Below are 23,269 nucleotides of genomic sequence, written 5' to 3'. Positions count from 1 at the left end.
ATCTTAAGCGGAACAACAATTATGGAAACCTCTATAGATCGGACGGTTCGGATCAACCTATGAAAATTATTTTTGGGGCACCACCTATGTAGGCAGTGGCGCATCTAATGGACGGTTTCGATCATCCTATGGTACGGGCCATATCGTACATTTTAATAAAGTGAGGATTGTGATCATCAAAATACGGTGAGTAGTGCGATTACAAAAACTTCGTTGTTTTAGCGCTTCTTTATCAATGTTCATGTATTAATAATTTTTCTTTTACCTTTAGGCTATAGGGTTTATTCCATATTACTTTCTTAAGAGGGTGTCTTTCAAGGATTAATGCAATTATTATTTTTTTAATACAATATTATGTTTGATTGACAAATGTTTAGAGCTTTTGAGAGCAATTACTGATATATTTAGCCTATTTACTTTCACCACCACCTCGCTCTATTTTTCATGTATTATAGCTTTTTCCCCTTTTTTAAAATCAACTTTCATTTTCTCTTTGAAACTATTGCTTATTTAGTCTAAAATTTATATTTTGACCATGCTTAATGACACTAGAGTTTTCTATATGTAATTCCTCCAAATATCTTGCTGATGTTCTTATGAATTTTTTTAGCTTTATCCTTCTCTGGATTTCTTTTATATGATTTTTCATGTTTTAGATCTCTACAAGAAGAGTTTTTTCAACAATCATATGTCAGATCACTATTCCCCAAGAAGAGTTTTTTCAACAATCATATGTCAGATCACTATTCACTATTCGAGGGACATCATTTCAAGATTCAAGGATGGTGAGCAATCATAGATATGCCCGCAACGCATGGTTTTTTTTCTCTTTTCTGGTATCTTTGGATATAGTGTTCTCTTTTTGTTGGCTTTCATGGATTTAGGTTTTAGCTGACCATCCAGAGTAAATGTCCATCTAATTTTATAGATGGATGCTTGGCTACTTTTGTTCCTTTTAATCCAGATTGCCACTTCATGTTGCACTATTTGAACTGATATTTGGGTCCTACGTGCATTTTTACTAGTGCCATAAAATGTATGGGACGGTGACAAATTTGGCTTCGATACGGATATTGGCACTACCTTCTTTGACAATCACACCAACTCACATTGTCTTTTCTGTTCTAATTGGCTTTCACAGCTTTTTCTGGGAATTGTAATAACCTTGGAAGATGAGTTGGTGCTATTATACTACCAAAACATCTGAAGCCTTTGCTTATCAGGAGCACGAGACTCGCCAAAATTTCTTAATTACCAATTGTATGTTCATGTGCCTTAAATAACTTTTAATTTTTATATCTTACCCATTTTATCCCTTATTATTTTACCCTTATGGGAATTTACTAGGGGGTCCAAAATCTTGATATTCATAGGGCCCACTGTTAGTGGCTGATATTGTTCAAGTGGGCCCCTCTAATGTGCATGGGAAAGTCCCTCTTGCAATCCCAAGCTGATTCCAAGTAACCAGCTTTCAATCTGATCCCAAGCTAATCAGATTCCCAACAGCCCATTAAAAATAACAAATAATCAGGGCCATCGGCAAAAAATCTGCCCTTCTATTTAAATGTGAAAAGGATGCCACATGGGATTGAAGCCATATACCACATTCGATAATTCAGTGCACACCACATTTCTCATGTAATTCATATAAATATGTATATGAAGTACATATACCACATTTCACATACAATTCACATAAACATAATTATGTAACATGTCAGATATAGTATACCACTATTGCACTTACAATTTTGGTTTCGGAATGCATATCGGTATCATTTCGGTGGGGATAGAAATGGCAACATTTCGGACATTTCGTGTCGGTTTGAGTGGAAATTTAAAACTACGGGAATATTCTAACGATTTGTAGCTTAATCTTTTTGAGTAATTGGTTGTTTCACATGGTCTGACAATAAAAAAAAACCTAATATAGGGTTTATTGTTTCTTAGAAGTTAGAACTTCCTTGGCCTCTTATAGGAGTACCAAAGAGAACAAATTTGTGGAGCCAAAGTTAATGTAACAGAGATAACAAAATTCAAAGACTTCTTACTACTTGGACATTCACCTCTTCTCTTACTCCTTTATATGTTGATAAACACTTATGCAATCAAGATCATAGAGCAATGATCTAGTGACTGTACTCATTCTAATTCAACAAGGCATGCCATCATTGCATAGATGGGCTCTACCCTTTGGCCAATCCAAGCCATTCACCATGTCAAGCCCTCCTAGAACTGCAAATGGTCCAATAGACATCTTCACAGAAGGATCCTAGTTCTTTGATCAATAACCTACACATGGACAAGAAAAGAAAAATATGACCAATGTGAATGCAATGGCTAAGAATCCACTTGACTTGATACTTGAGACTGTAAACCAGCGCAATATTTGGATCTGGAGCAATGATCTAGTGACTGTACTCATTCTAATTCAACAAGGCATGCCATCATTGCATAGATGGGCTCTACCCTTTGGCCAATCCAAGCCATTCACCATGTCGAGCCCTCCTAGAACTGCCAATGGTCCAATAGACATCTTCACAGAAGGATCCTAGTTCTTTGATCAATAACCTACACATGGACAAGAAAAGAAAAATATGACCAATGTGAATGCAATGGCTAAGAATCCACTTGACTTGATACTTGAGACTGTAAACCAGCGCAATATTTGGATCTGGAAAACCCAAGGTTCACTCCACCATACATACATTCCAGAATCATTAGAAGTGTGGCCCACCAATCCAACACATGAAGGCTTCACTGTATTATAATGGGGCTTGTGCCCCACTAAGGTACTAAGTCATTTCTCCATGATCACATCCAACACAATCTTCCACAAAGCACACATAGGTTGGTTGTCATTTCATATGAGAAATTCCAAGTCACCAGGAAGTCCTCAGGACGAGCCCACATCTTAACATCTCCTCATACACAATTCATTGTTTGAGGCCCCAATCTCTTGATGAGAGTCCAGACCATCGATCGACAACAGACCCTCAATCGATTAGAAGACACAGAACAACAACTCCTATTTTAAATTTTAGCAAGTTTTCCCTTGCGTTTTCATTCTTTTTCTAGGATGATTCCTGAGCAATTTATGAATTTAAATTATAGTGATTGATTCTATTATAAAAGCAACACATGCTGGGGTTCTAGGCGATGAGTTTTATTTATTTTATGATTGAATTAGGCTTTGTCTATGAAGAGTTTTTATTCTTGTTTTGAATTAAGAGTAGCATTTGATCTTCTCTCCTTGATTCCGTGATTCTTCTTGTGTGAATATATTGCAAGACAAAAGTTCAGCCCTAACCTGACAGACCACCGCCATGCCCTGCACGCTTTGAAACAAGGATGAACTGGCAAAGGAGGGGGTAAACTTGGAAAAAACAAGGATCATAATTTCTAACCTCATGGGCAATCCGGGTTGAATATTATTGTACTCTTGTTTCCATCTGGGGACGGAGGAAGGCCTCCTGGATTGATTTAGGGGACTACTTGTCCCCCCTGGAGATCTTTAAATCAGAATAAAATTGGTTATTATCTTTAAAAAAAATCCTCTACATTTTCAACCAATAGCACTAAGTACATTACAAAAGGATAAAACATAATAGAATGATTCTATTAGCTTTCTCATAGTCATGAAATGAAAGATGAGAAGAATTCACCAACCAAAATACTCAAGATACTGTGCAGAAGAATTAAACAATCAAAATAGCCAATTGAACATAAGAGAAAAATTATTCCTACTCAGGGCAAGTATCAAGTAAAAGCTCAACGGAATCATCCAAAGGTCGACCCAGCTTTTTATCTTCCTCCTCCTCAAGTTCTTTCAACCACAAAATCTCATGTAATTTATACATCTCCGCCTTCTCAGAATCCTTCAAATACGAACCCCACGCTCCTGGCTCTCTAACCTGTTTCATCAACACACTTGCATTCCATCCATCCACAAACTCCTTGCTCTTCCTGTTCTCCTTCTCTAACAATGCCGCCACCTCATCAAACTCCTCAGGGTCATCATTGCCATTTGGTTTCCCAACGGCTTCTCCGTCAAAATGCTCTTCATCATTGCCATTTGGTTTCCCAACGGCTTCTCCGTTAAAATGCTCTTTCGTCGGTCCTGTTGACCAAGACGAAACGGAATCCCAACCGAGATCGGGGATTCCGTTCTGATCGGTTTTATCGGCTTTTTTTTATCCAATGCTCTCCCATCCTTTGTCCCAATCGTTATTTCCTCCACCAGGTTTCGATGAAAATGTTCGAAGATCATCAATCAGATCCCTGAAAGGTCGAGAGACAGAAACCCTAATTTTTGGATCTGCGGATGGGATTTTTTTTAAGGTTAGGGAAGTTGAGAATCGGGACAGGATGTGATGGAGGTTTTGCATTGTTAGTTTGTCTCTAATCTTTGATTCTGTTCTTGAGATGGTTATAAGCTTCAGATGTAGTCGTTAGGGTTTTTGCAGTTTCCACAACTGTGTTTTAGGGAAATGTTATCAGCACTACTGTATTTTGATGAGGGCACTCCTCACTTTATTAATAGAACGGTATGGATTGCACTGTAGGATGATCCAAACCGTCAATTAGATGGGCCACAGCCTAAATAGGTTGTGCCTCAAAAATCATTTCAATAGGTTGAGCCTAGCCCTCCGATCTGAATGTTAGAGGGTTGATCCTAACCCTCTATAGATAGGGGTGTCAACGGATCCAATTCGGGTCGAATCCACCTATGTCACAGTCACGATCCATTCAAATTCCTTATCGGTCGGGTCTGAGTCGGATGGTTCTTCGGATCCTACTTTCCACGTCATGATCACGATCCATTTTAATTCGGACCGTCCATCAGAGTGTCCTATTATGTCCCACTAAGCTAAGTAAACAATTAATTTTAAAAAAAAAATAGATAGAATGGCAGTCTACTATTAGTGTCTCTATGCATTTTCTTCAACTAAATTAAAATTTTATCTATGTTTAATCTATATGTATAATAATGCCTGTAACCAATAAAACTAATCAAAATTACATACACAAATATAATGTATAACTATTATCAAAGAATATGATGCATAAAGAACAAAACCCCTCTCTTTAAAGTATGAAATGAAACGACTAAAATGAGTGAAATCGCATGCCCATCCGATTTATGAAGTGATAGGAGAGGTTTTGACCAAAATACCCTTCATAGAAGGGTTAGCATTAACAGAATTTGGAGGGTATTTTTGTAAACCATTTCAGAACGAGACTATCTAATGGGCATCTGTGGCGTGCCCATGCACAATCCAAAATTTTTCGGATCCCAGATTTGATGATCCAAAATATGATCCTATTCATATGTTTAGATCCCGTTCATTAACGTTCAGATTCGGACGATCCATCGGACCATCTGGATCCATTGACACCCCTCCCTATCTATAGATTGGGGGGTTAGGATCAACCTATTGAAATGATTTTCAGGGCACAACCTATTTAGGCTGTGGCCCATCTAATTGACGGTTTGGATCATCGTATGGTGTGGGCCATACCGTACTTTTAATTAAGTGAGAGTGCTCTCATCAAAATACAGTAGTGTGGATAACATTTCCGTAAAACACAGTTGTGGAAACTGCAAAAACCCTAACGACTAAATCTGAAGCTTATATCCATCTCACTGAAGCTTATATCCATCTCAAGAACAGAATCAAAGATTAGAGACAAACTAACTATGCAAAACATCCATCACATCCTCTCCCGATTCTCAACTTCCCTAACCCTAAAAAAAATCCCATCCGCAGATCCAAAAATTAGGGTTTCTGTCTCTCGACCTTTCAAGGATCTGATTGATGATCTTCGAACATTTTCATCGAAACCTGGTGGAGGAAATAACGATTGGGACAAAGGATGGGAGAGCATTGGATAAAAAACAACCGATAAAACCGATCAGAACGGAATCCCCAATCTCGGTTGGGATTCCGTTTCGTCTTGGTCAACAGGACCGACGAAAGAGCATTTTAACGGAGAAGCCGTTGGGAAATCTAAAAAAGATTCGTCCTGTTATTAAAAAAAAAGTCGTGGAGAGATCAGCGTTATAGAAAAATTGAATAAAACAGTAAGGGTGCATTTGGATTGCAGGAATGAGGAATTGGTATTGGTATCAAATTCCAATCCTATTCCAATTCCCTCAGTAAAGGGAATGTCGATTCCGTTTCAAGTGTTTGGGTAAGCACTATTATCAGGAATTGAGACATCTCCCCTCCTTAGTGCTCCTATTTCATTGTTTAATAAAAATTTCAACACAAGCAGAAGTTGGTGGATTGCCAAAATGCAAAATCTAAACCCCAATTACAAAGATTCAAAGCTGGGCTATATTTCTCCATTGATGTTTAAATACTCAAATCCAGGACTCATTTCCATGTATGGGGTTTTTGAGAGAAACCAAGAAAATTCAGATTTCTTCAAGTCAATATGAAAAACTGCTGCATTCAAGAAGAACGAAAAAAGTAGAAGAAAATTTTCTCTCACCAAAATCCCGATAGCAATATGAAAAACTGATGCATTCTAGAAGAAGGAAAAAAGTAGAAGAAAAATTTCTCTCCAACCTCCTTCCAATCTAAACTGAAATCCCGATGGCTAAAATGCAAAATATTAACCCCAAATACGACAACATGGCTGTATTCCGCCATTGATGGCGTCTAAATACTCAAATCAAGAGCCCAATTCCATGTGACTTTTTTAGAGAAACCCGCAAGATTCGGATGTCTTCAAGAAAGTATGAAAATCTGCTAATTTTCCTCCATTCTAGGGCTGATTCGAGGACTTGGTATAGAGAGAGAGAGAGAGAGAGAGAGAGAGATTTATGCGAGAGAGAGAGAGATTTATGCTCCCCATCCCCAACCACGCCAGGGCAGGATGTTCACTCCCCATCCAAATCCCCATCCTCACCTCAAAGGAAATTCCCCCGTCCCCACTTCAGGGGTGGCAGGAATCTCCGTCCCCGCCCCGCTGGAAAATCTGATCCCCATCCCCGTGTCGCACACTATGGGGAAACGAGTTTAATGGATTTTTCATTGGAAAATTCTACTTGTTGAGGAAATCCGTTGGGCAAATCAATCCGATCGTGCACAAAAGCCTACTTCACAGGCAAGTAATACGATCTTCCACTATGAGAAAAACAAAATACAACGATTACAACCTCTCACACCCAAGACCGTACACAAGAGATAACCCAAGAGATAATCCCGAAAAAGAAGCCAAGAGAGAAAACCCCGAGATGAAAAACCTCTTCTCGCTTTCCCTTTCTCCCTTTCTCTCTTTTTCTTCTCTCTCCTTTGGCAGCCGACACACCAAAGACCTCTTGTTTTGCCGCAACCTAAGAGAGAGAGAAAACTCCTCTCTCTATACTAGGGTTTTGCAAAAAACCAAAAAGACAATTTCTATTTCTTTACCTTTACCTTCCCACCCAAGTAACCCAAACGATGGGTGGGAAATAAGGCAACTTTCCCAAAACTACTAAAAATGCATTTGAGGGAAAATTTAGGAATACCAAACGAAATGTGTTCTATGGTAAGTGCGGCTACTCAAATTAAAAGTGGGAAACCCAAATTTAATAGCGGAAAATTCAACTATGTACGAGGATATTAGGAGGGGCGGGAAAAGAGCAATCCACATCCCGCCCCATCCCCGCTTCGGGGAATTTTTCAATCCCCATCTCCGTCCCCACTTAATCCCCTTTTTGGCTGGTTTAATTGCCAACCCTAGGATGGATGTGCAGGCTGTCCTCTTGGCTTGCGTTCTAATTGGAGCATTTGTATCACAACACGTCTTCGTAGCAGAAGTATTTACTGGTTCTCCAGGGAAATATGTTGGTCTCGCAAAAACAATTAGGGGGTTTCAACTGATCCTTTCCGGAGATTTCACAAAATGAATCTGATTGACGAGTCATAAGACAATTCAGGGTTCAAATTATTATTAAGAATAGGAAGGAATAATCAAATCAAACTCATGGATTTACTTAGGTCGGTTTGTGGCCCAATAGAAAGGGAGGATTTGTATCTACCCCCAGGGGAAGTCGAATCCCCACTGCCTCCTTGAAAGAGAGATATCCTGAACCGCTAGACGATAGGGGCCTCCCTGCTCGATCTCCATCATACTATGTTCATACTGGAAGGGACACCAAAGGCCTCTGCCCTTCCATCATCCCTTGGATCGATAGAGAGGGAGGGCAGAGCTTTTGGTTTTTTCATGTTGTCAAACAGTGGTTTTTTCATGTTGTCAAACAGTTGAACAATGGAAATAGATGGCGAGTGCCTGATCGAATTGATCGGGTCATGTAGGAACAGATCAAATCACAATCTTATAATAAGAAGAGATCTTTCTCGATCAATCCCTTTGCCCCTCATTCTTCGAGAATCAGAAAAATCCTTTTCGAGTTTTAATTTCTTCATTTGGAATCTAGGTTCTTCTGAATTTTTCATTGTTTTTTAATATGTACATGTCCATCACACCATGTCCTCTCGGACAAAATGCACGCTCTACCTTATGAATACTACCAACAGAGGAAGCCATGTAAATTCCAAATAACATGAAAAACAAATCATGAGCAAGCAAAGCCAAATGAAAGTTCAAACACCTAAAGTTGCAACAATTTCCAATGGATCCAATGGTTTTAATTTGAGAAACCATAAACAAACTAGAAAATACACAAAAACAAGTAAATAGTTCAGCTGAAGTGGGGAGCCATTTCAAAAAAAAAAAAAAAAGTTCAGCTGAAGTGGAAATCATGAGCAAAGCAAAACCAAATGAAAGTTCAAACACTACAAACCCTAAAGTGTCAACAATTTCCAATGGATCCAATGGTTCAAATTTGAAAAACCATAAACAAAATAGAAAATACACAAAATCAAACAAGAATGGTTCAACTGAAGTGGAAATCATGTCCTTATATGTAGACATCTGATCTTTTTGAAATGACCCTTTTGTTGGTTGCTTTCGAAATCATGCAAATGACCCTTCCGTGGCCAGACAAGGGTGGACAAGGGTGGCCTAGTAACAGTATGCCTGGTTGAATCTATCATATTATTGTTCTTGCATTTTTTCGTGTTTATATGATTAAAAAAAGAACATAATACAATTATCTAGCCCTTGGTATATGGATCTAGAGTGGCCGTACTATATACTATCCGTCAATTTCCACACAGTTACGAGGTTCTTGTGGAAGATATTTACATGACTGCATGATGTAAGTTCAAGTTACATGGAGTGATCTAGATTCTAAACTAAAAATGTCCATGACCAACTTTATTGAGGCAGTTGAAAAACTAGAGGCATGACAGAATAATACAAAAAAAGAAGCACGTTTTCTGCTTGTAGTTATTGACAATTACACTATGGTTTCAGCAAACACATGAAAAATCAGCAAACAAGCCAATACAAGAAACACAAGCAGAAATTCAGCAAGCAAAACAAATGTATGATCATTTTCTTCTAGAAATAATATTTCAATTTCCTAAATCAAGAACCCTAAAACAAAGAACCAACAAATAGAGAGAGATAATTTACCAAAACATGCAATTCACGATTTAGCTCATATAAGACAGCATTCAAAACTGGTCCAATGGGACAGTCAAAAACCTGAAGAGTAAAAAGAGATATCAAGTATGTTAGAAAAAAAAACAATGACCAAAATAAAATCTGAACAGATATTTAATCAAAAAAATTGGGACCATATAATTTACATGATCATTTGGTGGACCTTCTGCTTGAGATAAGAAAGTAGTCCGGTTTGGTCTAATGGGATAGTTTAAAACCTGAAGAGTAAAAAGAGACATCAAGTACTGTTAGAAAAAAAAAAAACAATGACCAAAATAAAATCTGAAGGATTTTTAATCCACTACACTGATGTTTCATCCCAAAAAAAATAAAAAATAATGACACAATGACAAGACTGATGAGAAGAAATTTCTGAAATGAAGACAAAGATCGATTAATTTTAATTACCGTAAAGCCAGCAGAGATGAGGCTATACCCCACTAAATCGCTATTCAAGCTTCTTGCATCAATGACCTGTCATGTAACCTTAAATTAATATCAACAATATACATAAAAGTAAGAAGACAGTTGCAAATGAAGCAAAAATGTAGGTCCAGAAGCACAAACACCCCTAATATAGAGTCGAGGACTGCATCTTGATGAATGCTTCCCCCTCATTTTAGAAAGGAAAAATGAGGCAAAACTCCAAGGAAAAGAAAGAAGAAAACATCCGTTCGCAAGAGGAGATTGTATCAAGACGAGAAATGAGTGTAACTTGCTATCAATGCATCACCCATAGAGATCAAAGCTATTGCGGAAAAAAGCAGATTGTATCAAGAGGAGAAATTAGTGTAACTTGCTATATACATTTGTTTTCAGACAAATGATGCTGCCCAAATTTCAGTTCAAGCCAAATTCAACATCTTGACCAAATAGTATGGGCAAATTCATTCCCAACTATCAATTTTGGACAATCATTTCTCATTTTTAAGATAACGTTTGAGCCAATTTTTTTTTTTGTAAGCATAACTTTTGAGACCTATAACTATGAAATGTATATATTTTGTAAGATTTCCCTTATTTGAGCAACAAGCAGAGAGTCAAAATTCAGTGACAGAAACAGTGATGGGAATTTGGCACAAATTAAGGTTATGAATAATCCGCATTTTTGTAAGGCTGTGTACATCTAGCCCTCCCCAGAGCCTGCAATGGCGGGAGCCTCGTGCGCTTGGTTGCTTCTTTCTTTCTTTTTTGCTTATAGTTTATATGCACTAGCTCTAAATCAGTTCTATACTAGGTTTCATTCTGTTTTGATATGCATTTCAGTCGTGGCGGAAATAGAAACATGTCAGTTTTCGATGAAAATTGAGGTGAAAATCTTGTAAAATTGTGGAAATGTATGGAAAACATATGCAAATAATGGACATCTAAGATGAAACTTCAAGAACTGTTATAATAAAAACAAATACACATTAAAAAATCATTAGATTAGTTAAAAAAACTAATCTAATGATTTAACAACACCAAACACCAAGTGACATGCCATGTCATTAGATTAGTGTCGCGAATGTCTGATAATTTATAATTCAGTACATACCAGATTCTACATGTAAGTCGTATAAATATTTATTATGCAATTCATACACCATATTTCAAATAGAATTTGTATAAATTTAAGGGAGATGATTTTTTCAACCCCCCTGTAGGATTATGCGGCCCCCTTTTAATGTGATTTGACATCAAAAAGTGTTAAAGTCTGCCCATAATTCACTTTAAAAGGAGGGGGGCGCGCATAATCCTACGCGGGGGGGGGGGGGGGGGATCATCTCACAAATTTAATCAGGTAACACAGATTTGCATAGTATAGCACTAATAAACTAACGATTTTTGTTTGGTTTTGCGTTTTTTTAATTTCAGTACGTGTTTCGGTGGAGATGGAAACAGAAACATTTTATTTGGTTCGCAATTTCAGTGAAAATTTAAAACCATGCTTCTACAAAATCTTCTCTCATTACTTCGTTCTTTTATATGGTGGGGTCGTAAGGCCTCTTATTTTTTCTTATTATTGCTGATATAAATCTTATAGTCGATACATTTCTTCTGTTTTTGAATGGTGATACATGTCTTACTATTACAGTTTCCAAAATGATTTATGTCAGAAAGTTCAGCACCATTCTGCCCTTTTACAATGTGACGCTTGCCCAATACAAAGACATAAAGCATGAGAGCACCAATTGTAGAACCATTAGAGGGCTGGAATCCACTACACGGGCAATGCCTTGAGGGACATCCCTTCAAAAGCAAGACATGATGGCATAGAGCCACTGCTCATAAGGCAAAATCTCACAGTGGCCAATGAAAAACCCAAGTCCATAGGGACACAATCAAGTGTGCAAGCAGAACATGTGATCAACCATTTTTATCCAAGAATAAATTGAAAGGCCCTGGCCAGTTTTTTATTATGAGGAAGTCAGCCATTGATTGCAGAATTATTACTGAAGTGAGAAGAAATCTAAGCATATTTGAATAATTAGCTTCTCAGAAAAAATAATTATGTGGCAGGTTTTGAGATTTTGATATTTGATTAGAAACTTATGTTGGAGAAGGTTTTAATACTTCAGGATGAAAGAAACATTACAACTACGTATGTCACAAATGATGCTTACCGGTATTTCTAAAAGAGGTTTGTATCCAATAGCTAATACTCGACATCCGTCACTTGAATATTTTTTGTAGGTTTCAACATATGATGGAGGTATATCAATTAGCCTATTCTTAATTGTTTCTAGATCACCCTGAAATACAAATCAAGTCATTGTTACAAAATATAAACCCAATTACCTTTAAACATTAAAGTAACTAATCTCACGCAATTCTCCATTCAGATGGGCATGTTACAACTAATAAGCACATTAAAGGTCACAAAGATATCAAACAAAAGAAATAAGGCAAGAAATAGTGAGAGCCGAAAAACACAGATTTCATTTAGTTAATATCTTTGAATGTGCATCTGTCTTTTTTATTTACCTTGATTTGTAAATCAACTTCATAAGAACTTTTCTATTTAAAATCACAAATACTTTGAACATTTTGGAAGGCCAATTTTATAAACTCTTCATGTTTAAAAGAACAGATTATTTCTACATATATCATTCATTTATTGTGAAGAAGATGACCTGAATTACAATTTATACACAATTTCACGAATCAATGGATGAACAACAGACTTCAAAATTCTGCATCACTTGAATGTATAGTCCAAAATGATACAGAACAAACTCACAGGTCCTTTAACAGACTTCAAAATTCTTCATCAACTTCCAACAAAACTTCATGAAAGTAACAATAGGTGGAATAATGTACAACCAACAAACCTTCACGAAAGCAAAAAATTTATCCCGGACACGAACAACAGCTACCGTTTGTATTAAATCAGATGAATAGTCGTGGTGTATCTGAACGATACGCACGTCCTTAGCACTCCCCCTGCAATTCAAATGGAAATATGAAAAGAATATATCTAACTGAGTAATTTTTAACAATTTAAGTTTGTTCCATTTCTAAAATACTTTGCTATTTTCTATCAACTATATCTTAAAACTCATATAGATATACTCATTGTTCGTTGTAGAATATTACGATTCATTATCATTTCTTTCGGAATCACGTCGGGACACTTCTCGTGGCCTTCCCCGAGAAGAGAATGTTCTTGGCCAAGGGGTCCTCATAAAAAATCCGATGGCTCTTCCTTTTTGCATATCTCTAGAGAGTAAAGAGGTTGGCTGGAGGAAAAAGGGAAAAAAAGTTAGGGTTTCACTCTCTCTAAGTGAAAAGCTATGAAAATGGGCGCATTTAAAAAGTTAAGGATTGAAGGTCTTGAATAAACTAAAGTGAGAGTAAATAAACGGAAGAATATTTTCCATGATATCACAATATGAGTTAAACCTATTATGTACTTGTCTGTTCATTACGCTGTTTATCTTAACCAAACCTATATACTGACAATTCGATTAACAAGCATTCGAGATGGATTTAACTATCAATGAAGAATCTTTGAATTGATTTGCTTATAAAGTTCTAGGAATTCTCATCAACTATTCAGTTTTCATTTACACCTACAGCACTTATAAGATAAATCATCTAAACATGCTTTTTCTTTCAAGATCAAATCTACTGCTGTGACATATATAAATGACTTAGCATGATTTTTATCTCCCTTTGACAGAAAACACCTAATTTCATTTAGATTATACTATAAACAATTCTTTACCTTCATATCTAGAATACATTTAAAAAAATCATTATAATTTGATTCACACATAATGATCAAAAGCCTTTAGAAAGCAGAATTATTTATATCAAACCCATTGGGTCAGAGGAATACTATCAAAACAGTAAATCATACAAATTTGCATAATTGAACTCCATTTGTAAGCATAAAACATTAAAAAAAATGCTAAAGAGACCAACATTGCAATCATGATCCCAGCCTGAATCATAACAATTTACATTAACAATGATAAAAAAAAAAACTTGATTTTAGAATTCATCAGGCTTATTAAATGCTCCCTGAAACATTTTTCAACAATATCAACATGAGACCAAAGAGGTATCCTTTTCAGATATATGAACAAAATTTTACATAAACTTGTACATGTCTTGGTGATGTGTGTGAAAGTTTACTTTTTGACCTTCAAGACATGAGGAACTGACATTTACAAAGGTCAAATTCATATCGTGAACTAATGCTGACAGTTTTTTATAAAGAGCAATGCAAACAGTGAATTGACAATATTAGCAACATATCAAATTATTTCCTACTGGCTACAAAGAGAAAATGGAAACTACATAATGAGCTCATATCATGAGCTAGCATTGCACAACCAGAATAAATCATTTCCTTTGTTAACTCACAAATTGCCAGTATAAGTAAAAATCGCAAATTAAGCTTGCACAAAACACTGATACTAACACACTCATCTAATTACCCGTTAACTCATCCCAATTTTTAGTATTGAAAGAATGATCACATTCTTTGAAGGGACTCAAACGATAAAAGAGATGAATTTACCCATAGGTTAATATGAACATACAAGTTTGAGCAAGTTAATATCATTTTTTCAACCTGATAAGGACATTATCTAACTGAACAAAATAAATCTGCATTTGTTAGCATTTCTCAAGTAATTACATTAACTATCTTAACTATCTGTTACTAATCATAGCATTTTCCATTTTACACTGATTAAAATACAGGGCAAATATTTCAAGACGACATCAAATACTTTCAGCCCATACCCTGTAATGACCACGTACCCAACTCAATTGAGTATCAACAAGCATTTGAGAAAACCACAGGATTCTATATCGTATGTATGAGAACACTGAATTATAGTAAAACTCATTTCAATTAATCGCAAGGCTAGTAAAGCTAAAAGAGGTTATTAGTGTTAAGACATGATTATGATAACAAAATCTGAGAGAAAGCCAACCTCTAATGAAACCTCTTTACTCCTTCAGCTAACAATTATCAAGATAAGGAATTCCAGCCCATTATGAGAAAACAGTTAACAACTCAGATTTTGATATCGGAAACGCATGAGGAGAAAAGTCGAGGAAAGTTATTTTCCACATAATTTAAAATATTTTCCACACTTGATTAAAAAATTTCCGAGGAAGAGAAAACATTATTTTTTAGTTTCCGTGGAAAAAAAGGCAGGTTTCCGCAGAAACCCAGCTTCAAGGAAAGTAAGAGAACACAGCATAAAATTCCGAATTTTGACTTGACTCAAACTTTGGCTATCACTGTCCTTTTTTTCTGAAATAAATTTGGACCATTTCTCGATTTGTGCATGTAATCCTTGCACAGGGGCCATGCTAATATTCTCTATATCATTCCAATTCTATCAGATGTCTCCGAAGAGACAAATTTTACTGCGGATTAGATCTATCATTGTCTTTAAATCGAGATGAGTGTTTCGAACGTTACTACGGACTTGGGCGGGGGAAATTAGAACTTACTTTCTTCTTGTTGAAGTTCATCCTTAGCAAAAAATCTTGATATGGCATCTCATCTTCCTTCATCGATATTTCATAATGAACCTCATCAATGTCCCTGGTGGTTGCATCCCAGCCTTCAGGCATGACCTTAAAATCAGGTTTGTAGGGAAGTGACGCTACATGGAATTCCCTATCATGGGAGTTGAAAAATCTGCAATAATAAATACCATGGAAAACAGCTGAGTTATTCTTTCAGCGAAACAATCACCATTCCAAAGCTATATTATAAGGAAATGAGTACTCAAATGATCAAACCTTAAACTTTATACAAGACAGAATGTTTGTCTAAATAGAAGTAATTTATCAATGAAAATTTCCAAAGATAATAAGTTAAAAATCCAAAAAAAAAGCGCAAAATTACGCGAGCAGAAAAAATCATGTTTTCTTGAATCGGTTGCCGGAGCACCTTCTTATTGAGATGCCGGATTTTTCTATTAAGCACATCATGGAGGAGTTCGCGAAATGCTCGGCTTACTAGCACTGGTTATAGATCTATCAGGGCATCCTGAAGGGTCTTACGAGGATGAAGGAAGATCTAGGGGGAATTTTGTCAAGAAATGGTGTCTGGTAATGGAAAGTTGAAGGAAGGAAAAGATGCATGACTAGTTTTATTTTTTTAAGGTTTTTCTCTGGACGGGTATGCCCATTCAAGTGCTCATTGATATTTTGTAATGGAGAGGGATTACTCGTCCCTCTTGCTTTCATAATTTCAATGAAATATGTCAATTTTCAGAAGAAATAAAAGGCAAAATTACAAGAGGTGAAGAGGGTAAAGAATTCCCAAAATAGATTACTGATATCAGAAAGTTGCAGATAGATTAACCTCATTATATATGTTCAGAAGCAAACTGTTTCCCAATATAAGAGATTTCTGCAAGTTCTAAGTATGGGTTAGTTTCAATTTTTACCTCAAAAAGAATTTAACCATCTTTAACCAAAATATTACTGAAGCATTACAAACAAAATCTACAGATTGAGAACAGTAGAGTCCATAACTTCTGTCTGTACCAACTCATGCAATGAGTCTAAAAAGGAGATGAACATAAAAGGAAATGTGATCTGTCCATTCCAACAATGGCTACTAGCAGGAAGACAAAGCAGCAATAATAAGTAAAAATTAACCTATCTTATGATTATGAGTTAAACACAAATAGGGCTGGGACAGGGTAGAGCAATTTACACGCAACTAACAATGCACAAGATCACATTGCATCAAGTCAAGTATGCTGTTTTAACACCAAGTTTTGGTACCTTAATCCTCTGGCCAACCACAATCAAGGTTTTGACTTACCAAGAAGTGATAAAAGCATGCACAAACGTTGAATTAAGATGTCAACCAAAAGAAACAATATGATGTATTTATGTGGTATGGTCAGTTAAACCTCTTAATTGTGTGGTGTATTGTACAACACCAGTGTGGAGGGCCAGAAAGGCTTGTCCCAATATATATCCACATTTTCATTAATGACATATGACAATTAAGGTTTCACATTTCAGTTTCTGTATGTGTTTTGGTCACCCTAGAAATGGAAACATGTCGATTTCGGCAAGAAATTTTGGTGGAAATGCTGTAAAATCAGGGAAACGAATGGAAAGATATGCAAATAATGGAAATTTAAGATGAAAGTTCAGAAAATGATCGAATAAGCAAAAATACACACTATGAAACCACCTTATAAGCAAGATAACCATCCAAAATGGTCTAACATCAAACACCTAGGGCTTGTCTGGATGCCGTGAATTTGGCTCTTTGATATGGATTTGAAAATCCAAACCCAAAATTGGCATTTGGCCCCACTTAATGTGAAGAGTTGGATTTGAGCCAAATCCAAACCATTTCGAAAGTAAAGAAATACTAAGAGAGAATTAGATTAGGAAATATGTTTCAATTTCAAAATTAGCAAATAAAAACAAATAAATAAAGAAGAAACAGCTACTTATATGCTTTTCTCAATGAGGCATGAAAACAGGCTCAAAGAATAAAATCTCATCTCAGAAATAAACATTTCCCCCAGCCAAAATAGGAGTTAACATTGTATCAACTATCAAGTCGCGAGTTCCTACATTAACTCAACTCAACTCAACTAAGCCTTTGTCCCAAAACTAGTTGGGGACGGCTAATGAATCCTTTAGAAAATTTTCATAAAGAAGGTGAAAGGGTCTACCCGGCTCAAATTGACTAGGTCTAAATCTGACACTAATTGGGTTCCTACATCAACACACTCAAATTTAAATTAAGTAGATTGGCATTTGATAGACCTTCAAAACAAAGGAAAATTCTTGATTTGCAGTATAAAGTGGAGAGCATTGCTATCATATGTTTTTACATAGTAGAGTGCATAATAAGGTGGTTTATTTGACTCCTTAGTGGAGGATGTTGGAGAGTGAGAGAATTGAGTATTATCAGACATTGTTTCTGTATGTGTTTGCACATATAAGAGAGGAAAAGGTACCCTTCTCATTTGTATCTTGTCATGGCTAATTGTGAGAAATTTGACTCGAATGAAATTATACAAGTTATACAAGTTTTCTGTTTGTCAAAGCTCCAGCTCCCTTAAATCAATTCAATAAATCTAAGCACTGTAGGACTACTTAAAGCCTGGGGGTAATAGGAATTTCTAGCATACATAAAGCAAGGGATCAGACATCATTTTCTGCAAAAATAGTGAGATTTGGCATCAGACTATGATACACCAGGAGCTTCGTCTTATAACTGCAGTGGATGTTTTCAAACAGATGAATTGGTAGGTAATAAAATTCAATGGTTCCTATAGTTATGAGAGGGAGATCAACTAGTAAAAAAAAAGCCTAAAATGGGGTACGAAGAAGAAGAAACCACGGAAAAAATGAATAAAAAAACTGAAAGGGCGAGGAGGAGGAGGAGGAGAGAGAGAGAGAGAGAGTGGAGCTTACCTATGAGGAAGAGAGAGCATCGTTGGAGGAGGGCAGAGGGTCTATGGAATCGATCGATGAGGGAGGAGGATTTGGATTTCTAAAAAAAAATCTGTTACTATTTAGGACCACTTAAAACCTTGAGTAACTGTGGGGTTCTTGCATTTTATCTGTTTCTGTTAAGACAACACATTTTTTCCTCCCCCCTGTTAGTAGGCAGTCTGTCAATTCTTAGTCCTTGCATGTAAATAAGACATATTTACGTTAACCCCATTTGCAAATGGGATATTAAGGCCACTGTAGAAGCTATTAATTAAGATAGATATAAAAGTATTATAACAATTATTTGCATATAAGATTATACGCAAATAACATTATATGCAAATAAGTTTTAAGGTATCCAAAGGGGCCTGTAGGCTGCAAGTGTGGCGCCCCAGGAAATTGTGCAGGATCAGCCATCCATTATGTCGTGGGCACAGTAACCTGCTTTGTGGTAGAATCCCATGAGATTAAAATTCATGCTCATGCCTTTGCATTAGGTTTTATGCAGATTTCAGCTTCTACAATTTTCAGTTATAGGTGTTTCTCATCTTGCTTTCTGTCTTAGAGACCTAGCTCATCTAGAATCAGCAAAAACTTCCCAAAGGAAGAAAACACAATCATGTTGCTTTTAGCTTTGTTGCCTCAAATTTCAACCATCAAGGGGTTATGAGCAATCATAGATAGCTGCATTCTTTCATGGCTTATTTTCTTTATTCTCCAATCAAGAAATTCATAGATACACACATATTCAAACACCCAGTAGATTTCACTATGTTGTCTGTCACCTGGGGTTGCATTTGCAGGACCTTTGGTTAGTATAACCTCAAATCCAGCAAATCCTGGGAAAGAGTGCGTGGGTGAGGTTTTCTATGTTCCATCTCTAAAGAATTAGGCAGGAAACCATGCTGTCTAAGGTATTAGGCAGGAAACCATGCTGTCCATTTTCTTCCTACAATCAAGTCAATTGTGCTTTCAGAGTTTTTTCTTCAGAAAAAGTTAGTGTGAACACACACACACACACACACACACACACACACCATGTTGAGTGTAACATACCAAGAGAGAAGAAGAGGAAGAAGAAGAAGATAAGGGAGAAGAAGAGAGTCCCTCTCAGGGAGCTCCCATGTAATATGAAATATATATATATATACATATACATATACATATATATATATATATGCAAGGGTTACATGTACAATATCCAAAAATACACTTCTAAAATGTATGTATGCATATATGTTTTTCAAAGAGGATCAAATGTTATATATATATATATATATATATGCAAGGGTTACATGTACAATATCCAAAAATACACTTCTAAAATGTATGTATGCATATATGTTTTTCAAAGAGGATCAAATGTTAAATATGTATTCAGTATAGATTATAGATTCTTCTACAATACCATTACATTGTAAACCACATAATCATTTTCATAAAGTTATACCAAACTTAAATTTTTGGTAAGTTGCACTTATGTCAAATTGTTAAATATATATTCCAATTAACATATAATTCATTAGTTTCTGCCCAATAATGATTTTTTCCTAAATATATAATGCTACAAGGATGATGCAAATAATTCGCTATCATGCAGCATGTATATTATGTGAGATAATGTGGGTAACTACCAATCTCACATCCTCATCAAAATAAAACAAATTTCCACTTTACAGGTAAACAGGAGAGCGACAAAAGCCCACTAAGACAAGCACCTGCTCTATTTTATTAATAATAATATTATCATTTTGGTCTTTTCAGACTTGATTAGGACAGGAATAAATGGATAGTTAACTGTATGCAGGATAGCACAGGTTATTCAGTTTCTTATCCTCTACATCTTTTCATTTTGAATTCAAACTACTGGGTTTTCAAGCTGCTATTTATGAGATTTTATATTGTGTGCGCGCGCGCTCACGAAGTTCAGTATTTTTCAAAAAGTACAGTGGGCCCCACTTCATAGGATGATCCAACCCGTTTATTTGTTGGGCCACAACTAAAATAAGATGTACCACAGCTTAGATCCAAAAACCAAGTTAAAATCAAATCCATTCACTAATATTGCAATATCTAAGAGACAAAGTGAACAACCATGCGCTTCAATAATAACAGAGAAGTTAGAAATGTTACTGGAGTTGAATAAATTCAGCTTGCCGGCAACAGAGATCGGAAAATTGTTGGTTGGATGGTGGTCAGATCTGGGTTTCGGGACAGCGGAGGAGCTCGCCTTAGTTGATCGCCATAACTGGTGGTGATGGCTTCTCTCAGCCGACACTCCCAACCCCAAAATAGAAGAAAGACCCATTTTCAAGAGATGCAGCACAACCCTCTCTTTTATTCTCTACTTCTTCCAAACTCTATGCCCCAACCCTCTTCTTCTATTCTTCTTCCTCTTAAAATCTGCCCAGAGGGAGACAGAAAGAGAGCGAGAGGCTTAGCAAAATGAAAGAGGCTTGTGCTGATGGTTGAAATCAAAAGGGCTGATGATGGGGAATTTGAAATGGGTTTCAAAGACGTTTAAAGTGTTGGCTGTTGGGGAAGAGAAGGTGGCTGTTATGAAATAAAGGAGAAGAAGAGGGTTTTGGTTGGATCTGAGATGGAGATGTAGAATAAAATGGGTTTGGGTGACGGAGAGGCCGGAGGAAATGGTAAACTTCGAGGTGAGATTTGCCGGAGCTCCGGCTAAGGGATCGGAGAAGTAGGAGTTGGGTTTTAAGGGGCTGTGAAGAGGAAAATGATGGTGGTGGAATGGTGGCTGAGAAGGGGGTCTGGATGACAAGGGTAGTGGTGGCTGATGTGGGTTTCGATGGGGAAAAAAATGAAATGGGTTTTAAGATGATGGTGGAGAGGCCGACGGGTGATGGGAGGTGGCTTGTGGTGGTGGGATAGAGGTGGATGTGGTGCGGCTGAGATGGAGCCGGAGGTGAGAAGATGGTGGGGCCGGAGGAGATGGCCGGTAAATGGAGGTGGCCGGCCGGAGTTGCAGAGAAATGGGAGGTGGGTTTGGAGGTAAAGATGAGGGTTGAAATGGTGGAGTGGATATGGAGTGGGGTCTTGGCCGTTGGGTTTTAGTGGTAGGGGTTGCTGGCGGCTGCGATGTCCGGCAAAACCACCGGAGAAGATGGGGTTTGTGAGATGGGTTTTAGTTTGGCAAAAACAGAGAAGGTGATGGGGAGAAGAAGAAAGTGGAGGAGGTTATGGAGCTAGCTGGATTTGGGTCGGAGAGGGCCGGATTCCAGTGGTAATGGCCGGGGGGTTGGTGGTTTGGGTGAAAATGGCAATGGAAATGGGTTTTGAGAACGGATAGAAGAGGAAGAAGAAGATGGATAAGAAGATTCGGCCGGAGTTAGGTCGGGGGAGAGAATTCCCCGAACCCTCTCAACCGATCAGGTTTTGTAGTGAGATATGATAAATTCGACCCCCCAAATCTTCCTTTGACAACCACCTCTAGTACATTTTTATACTTTTCCTAACCTAAGGGGATGCCTCGGTTAAGACAAGCCCAAGCAAAAATAAGATATAATTGCCCTCCCTCCTTTTCCATGGACAACCAACCCTAGTGTATTTATAATTACTTTTTATACCTGCAGGAGGGGGACCAAGTTGAAAATTGGGGGAAATAATCTTTGCAAAAAAAAATATCTTCTCTCCCTTTGATCTTAACCCTTCAAATCACCTTTTGATTCAAGGGTTAAGATCAAAGAAATCCTAAGATTCTCCCATAACTAATTTTGTTACACACTAATCCGTATACCCCCTGTATCTCCTGGACAACCAATTACGGAAAATTTGAACTGGTTTTTCAGGTTCCAACGCACCCCTATTTCTGGCTAAATCGCCACCCCTTATAAACCTGCACCACGACACTTACCTCGGCTCGTTTACTAGACAAACGTGCCCGGATTCTGACAAAATTTTACGGGAACTTTAGTAGGACCCTAACCTAGCTTGGGAACAAATTTGGGACACTAAAACACTAGTTTGATAGGGTTTCTATCCTAACGACTCTATTAGGGTTCGGTCAAAATGGGGTATCTACACATAGATACGTATATAACTTACCTTTATTTCCACATGTATATGTTTTCCCTAAGAGCTATTCGCTCTACTGTATATCAGGTTTCTTGCCGCATGATTATCACAGTACAATTCTATTGGTCCGTCAACCGGACCAAGGTCCAAATCTACCAAATATCGCCTAATCCGAACAACATAACTAGTTGCCATGCTGCAGGCAGCTTCCTCTGTGTATCTCTTCACACAATCCTATTTCTTGCTGGACCAAGAAATAGCCGCACCTCCAAATATTTACACATATCCAGAAGTGGACCTATTGTCATCTCTGTCACCAGCGAAATTCGGATCAGAGTAACCATGAACCTTAACCTTTTTCACTTAAAAAGTAAATTTGAGGTTCTAAGTTCCTTTAGGCTTTATTATTCTGTTCACTGCTTCCTAGTGAGCAGAACCGGGATTACTTTGATATCTGCTTACTAGGCCCATTGGATAAGCCAGTACAGTACAGCCAAGTACATATCCTCACATACACCAAGTTGCCAATTGTTTGAGCATAAGGATGATGTAGGACCGAGAGAGATAAATAGAAGAAATGGGAGAAAAGAAGAAGAAAAAAAGATCAGAGGAGAAGAATAGAAGAAGAAGAGTAGAACTAGAAGTAGGAGAAGGGAAGAATTAGAGGGGAGAAAAAGAGAGGAAATTAGAGGGGAGAATCTCAATTCAATTAATCATCCAAAACTTATTAAAGTTG

General features: G+C 37.1%; 2 protein-coding genes and 1 non-coding gene across 10 annotated transcripts in view; 1 reads left to right on the top strand and 2 right to left on the bottom strand.

The window, feature by feature from the left end:
• Positions 1-12,232, top strand: part of LOC143892537 (uncharacterized) — a 46,338-nt gene extending 34,106 nt beyond the window's left edge. Inside the window, exons 3-4 of one of the 4 annotated variants that reach the window (XR_013255543.1) lie at positions 657-785; positions 11,664-12,224. The gene's annotated coding sequence lies outside the window, so the exon portion shown is untranslated. Of the gene's footprint in view, positions 1-656; positions 1,318-11,641 lie in introns of those variants that run through there. The other 3 variants (XR_013255542.1, XR_013255546.1, XR_013255540.1) reach the window with 3 other exon arrangements.
• LOC143892538 (uncharacterized) overlaps positions 1-21,775 on the bottom strand; it is a 44,698-nt gene extending 22,923 nt beyond the window's left edge. Inside the window, exons 1-9 of one of the 5 annotated variants that reach the window (XR_013255550.1) lie at positions 20,632-21,775; positions 15,526-15,715; positions 13,144-13,286; positions 12,879-12,990; positions 9,973-10,038; positions 9,711-9,782; positions 9,535-9,606; positions 3,408-3,512; positions 1,916-2,571 (exon numbers count right to left, since the gene is read on the bottom strand). Coding sequence is in view for 3 of the 5 variants with exons in the window: in XM_077397243.1 (XP_077253358.1) it covers positions 9,496-9,606; positions 9,711-9,782; positions 9,973-10,038; positions 12,879-12,990; positions 13,144-13,286; positions 15,526-15,648 (627 nt within the window). In the remaining 2 variants the exon portion in view is untranslated. Of the gene's footprint in view, positions 1-1,915; positions 2,572-3,407; positions 3,513-9,294; positions 9,607-9,710; positions 9,783-9,972; positions 10,039-12,878; positions 12,991-13,143; positions 13,287-15,525; positions 15,716-20,631 lie in introns of those variants that run through there. The other 4 variants (XR_013255549.1, XM_077397244.1, XM_077397242.1 and 1 more) reach the window with 4 other exon arrangements.
• On the bottom strand, positions 15,328-15,430 carry LOC143847698 (U6 spliceosomal RNA). Its single transcript, XR_013235215.1, has one exon. It is a non-coding gene; the product is annotated as a U6 spliceosomal RNA (small nuclear RNA).
• Positions 21,776-23,269: the final 1,494 nt, after the last annotated feature.

This window comes from Tasmannia lanceolata, unplaced genomic scaffold, assembly GCF_043159265.1.
Source record: "Tasmannia lanceolata isolate RefF3 unplaced genomic scaffold, GAP_Taslan_0.1 ptg000015l, whole genome shotgun sequence".
Lineage (NCBI taxonomy): Eukaryota > Viridiplantae > Streptophyta > Magnoliopsida > Canellales > Winteraceae > Tasmannia > Tasmannia lanceolata.
This window is presented reverse-complemented; position numbering and strand designations above follow the sequence as displayed.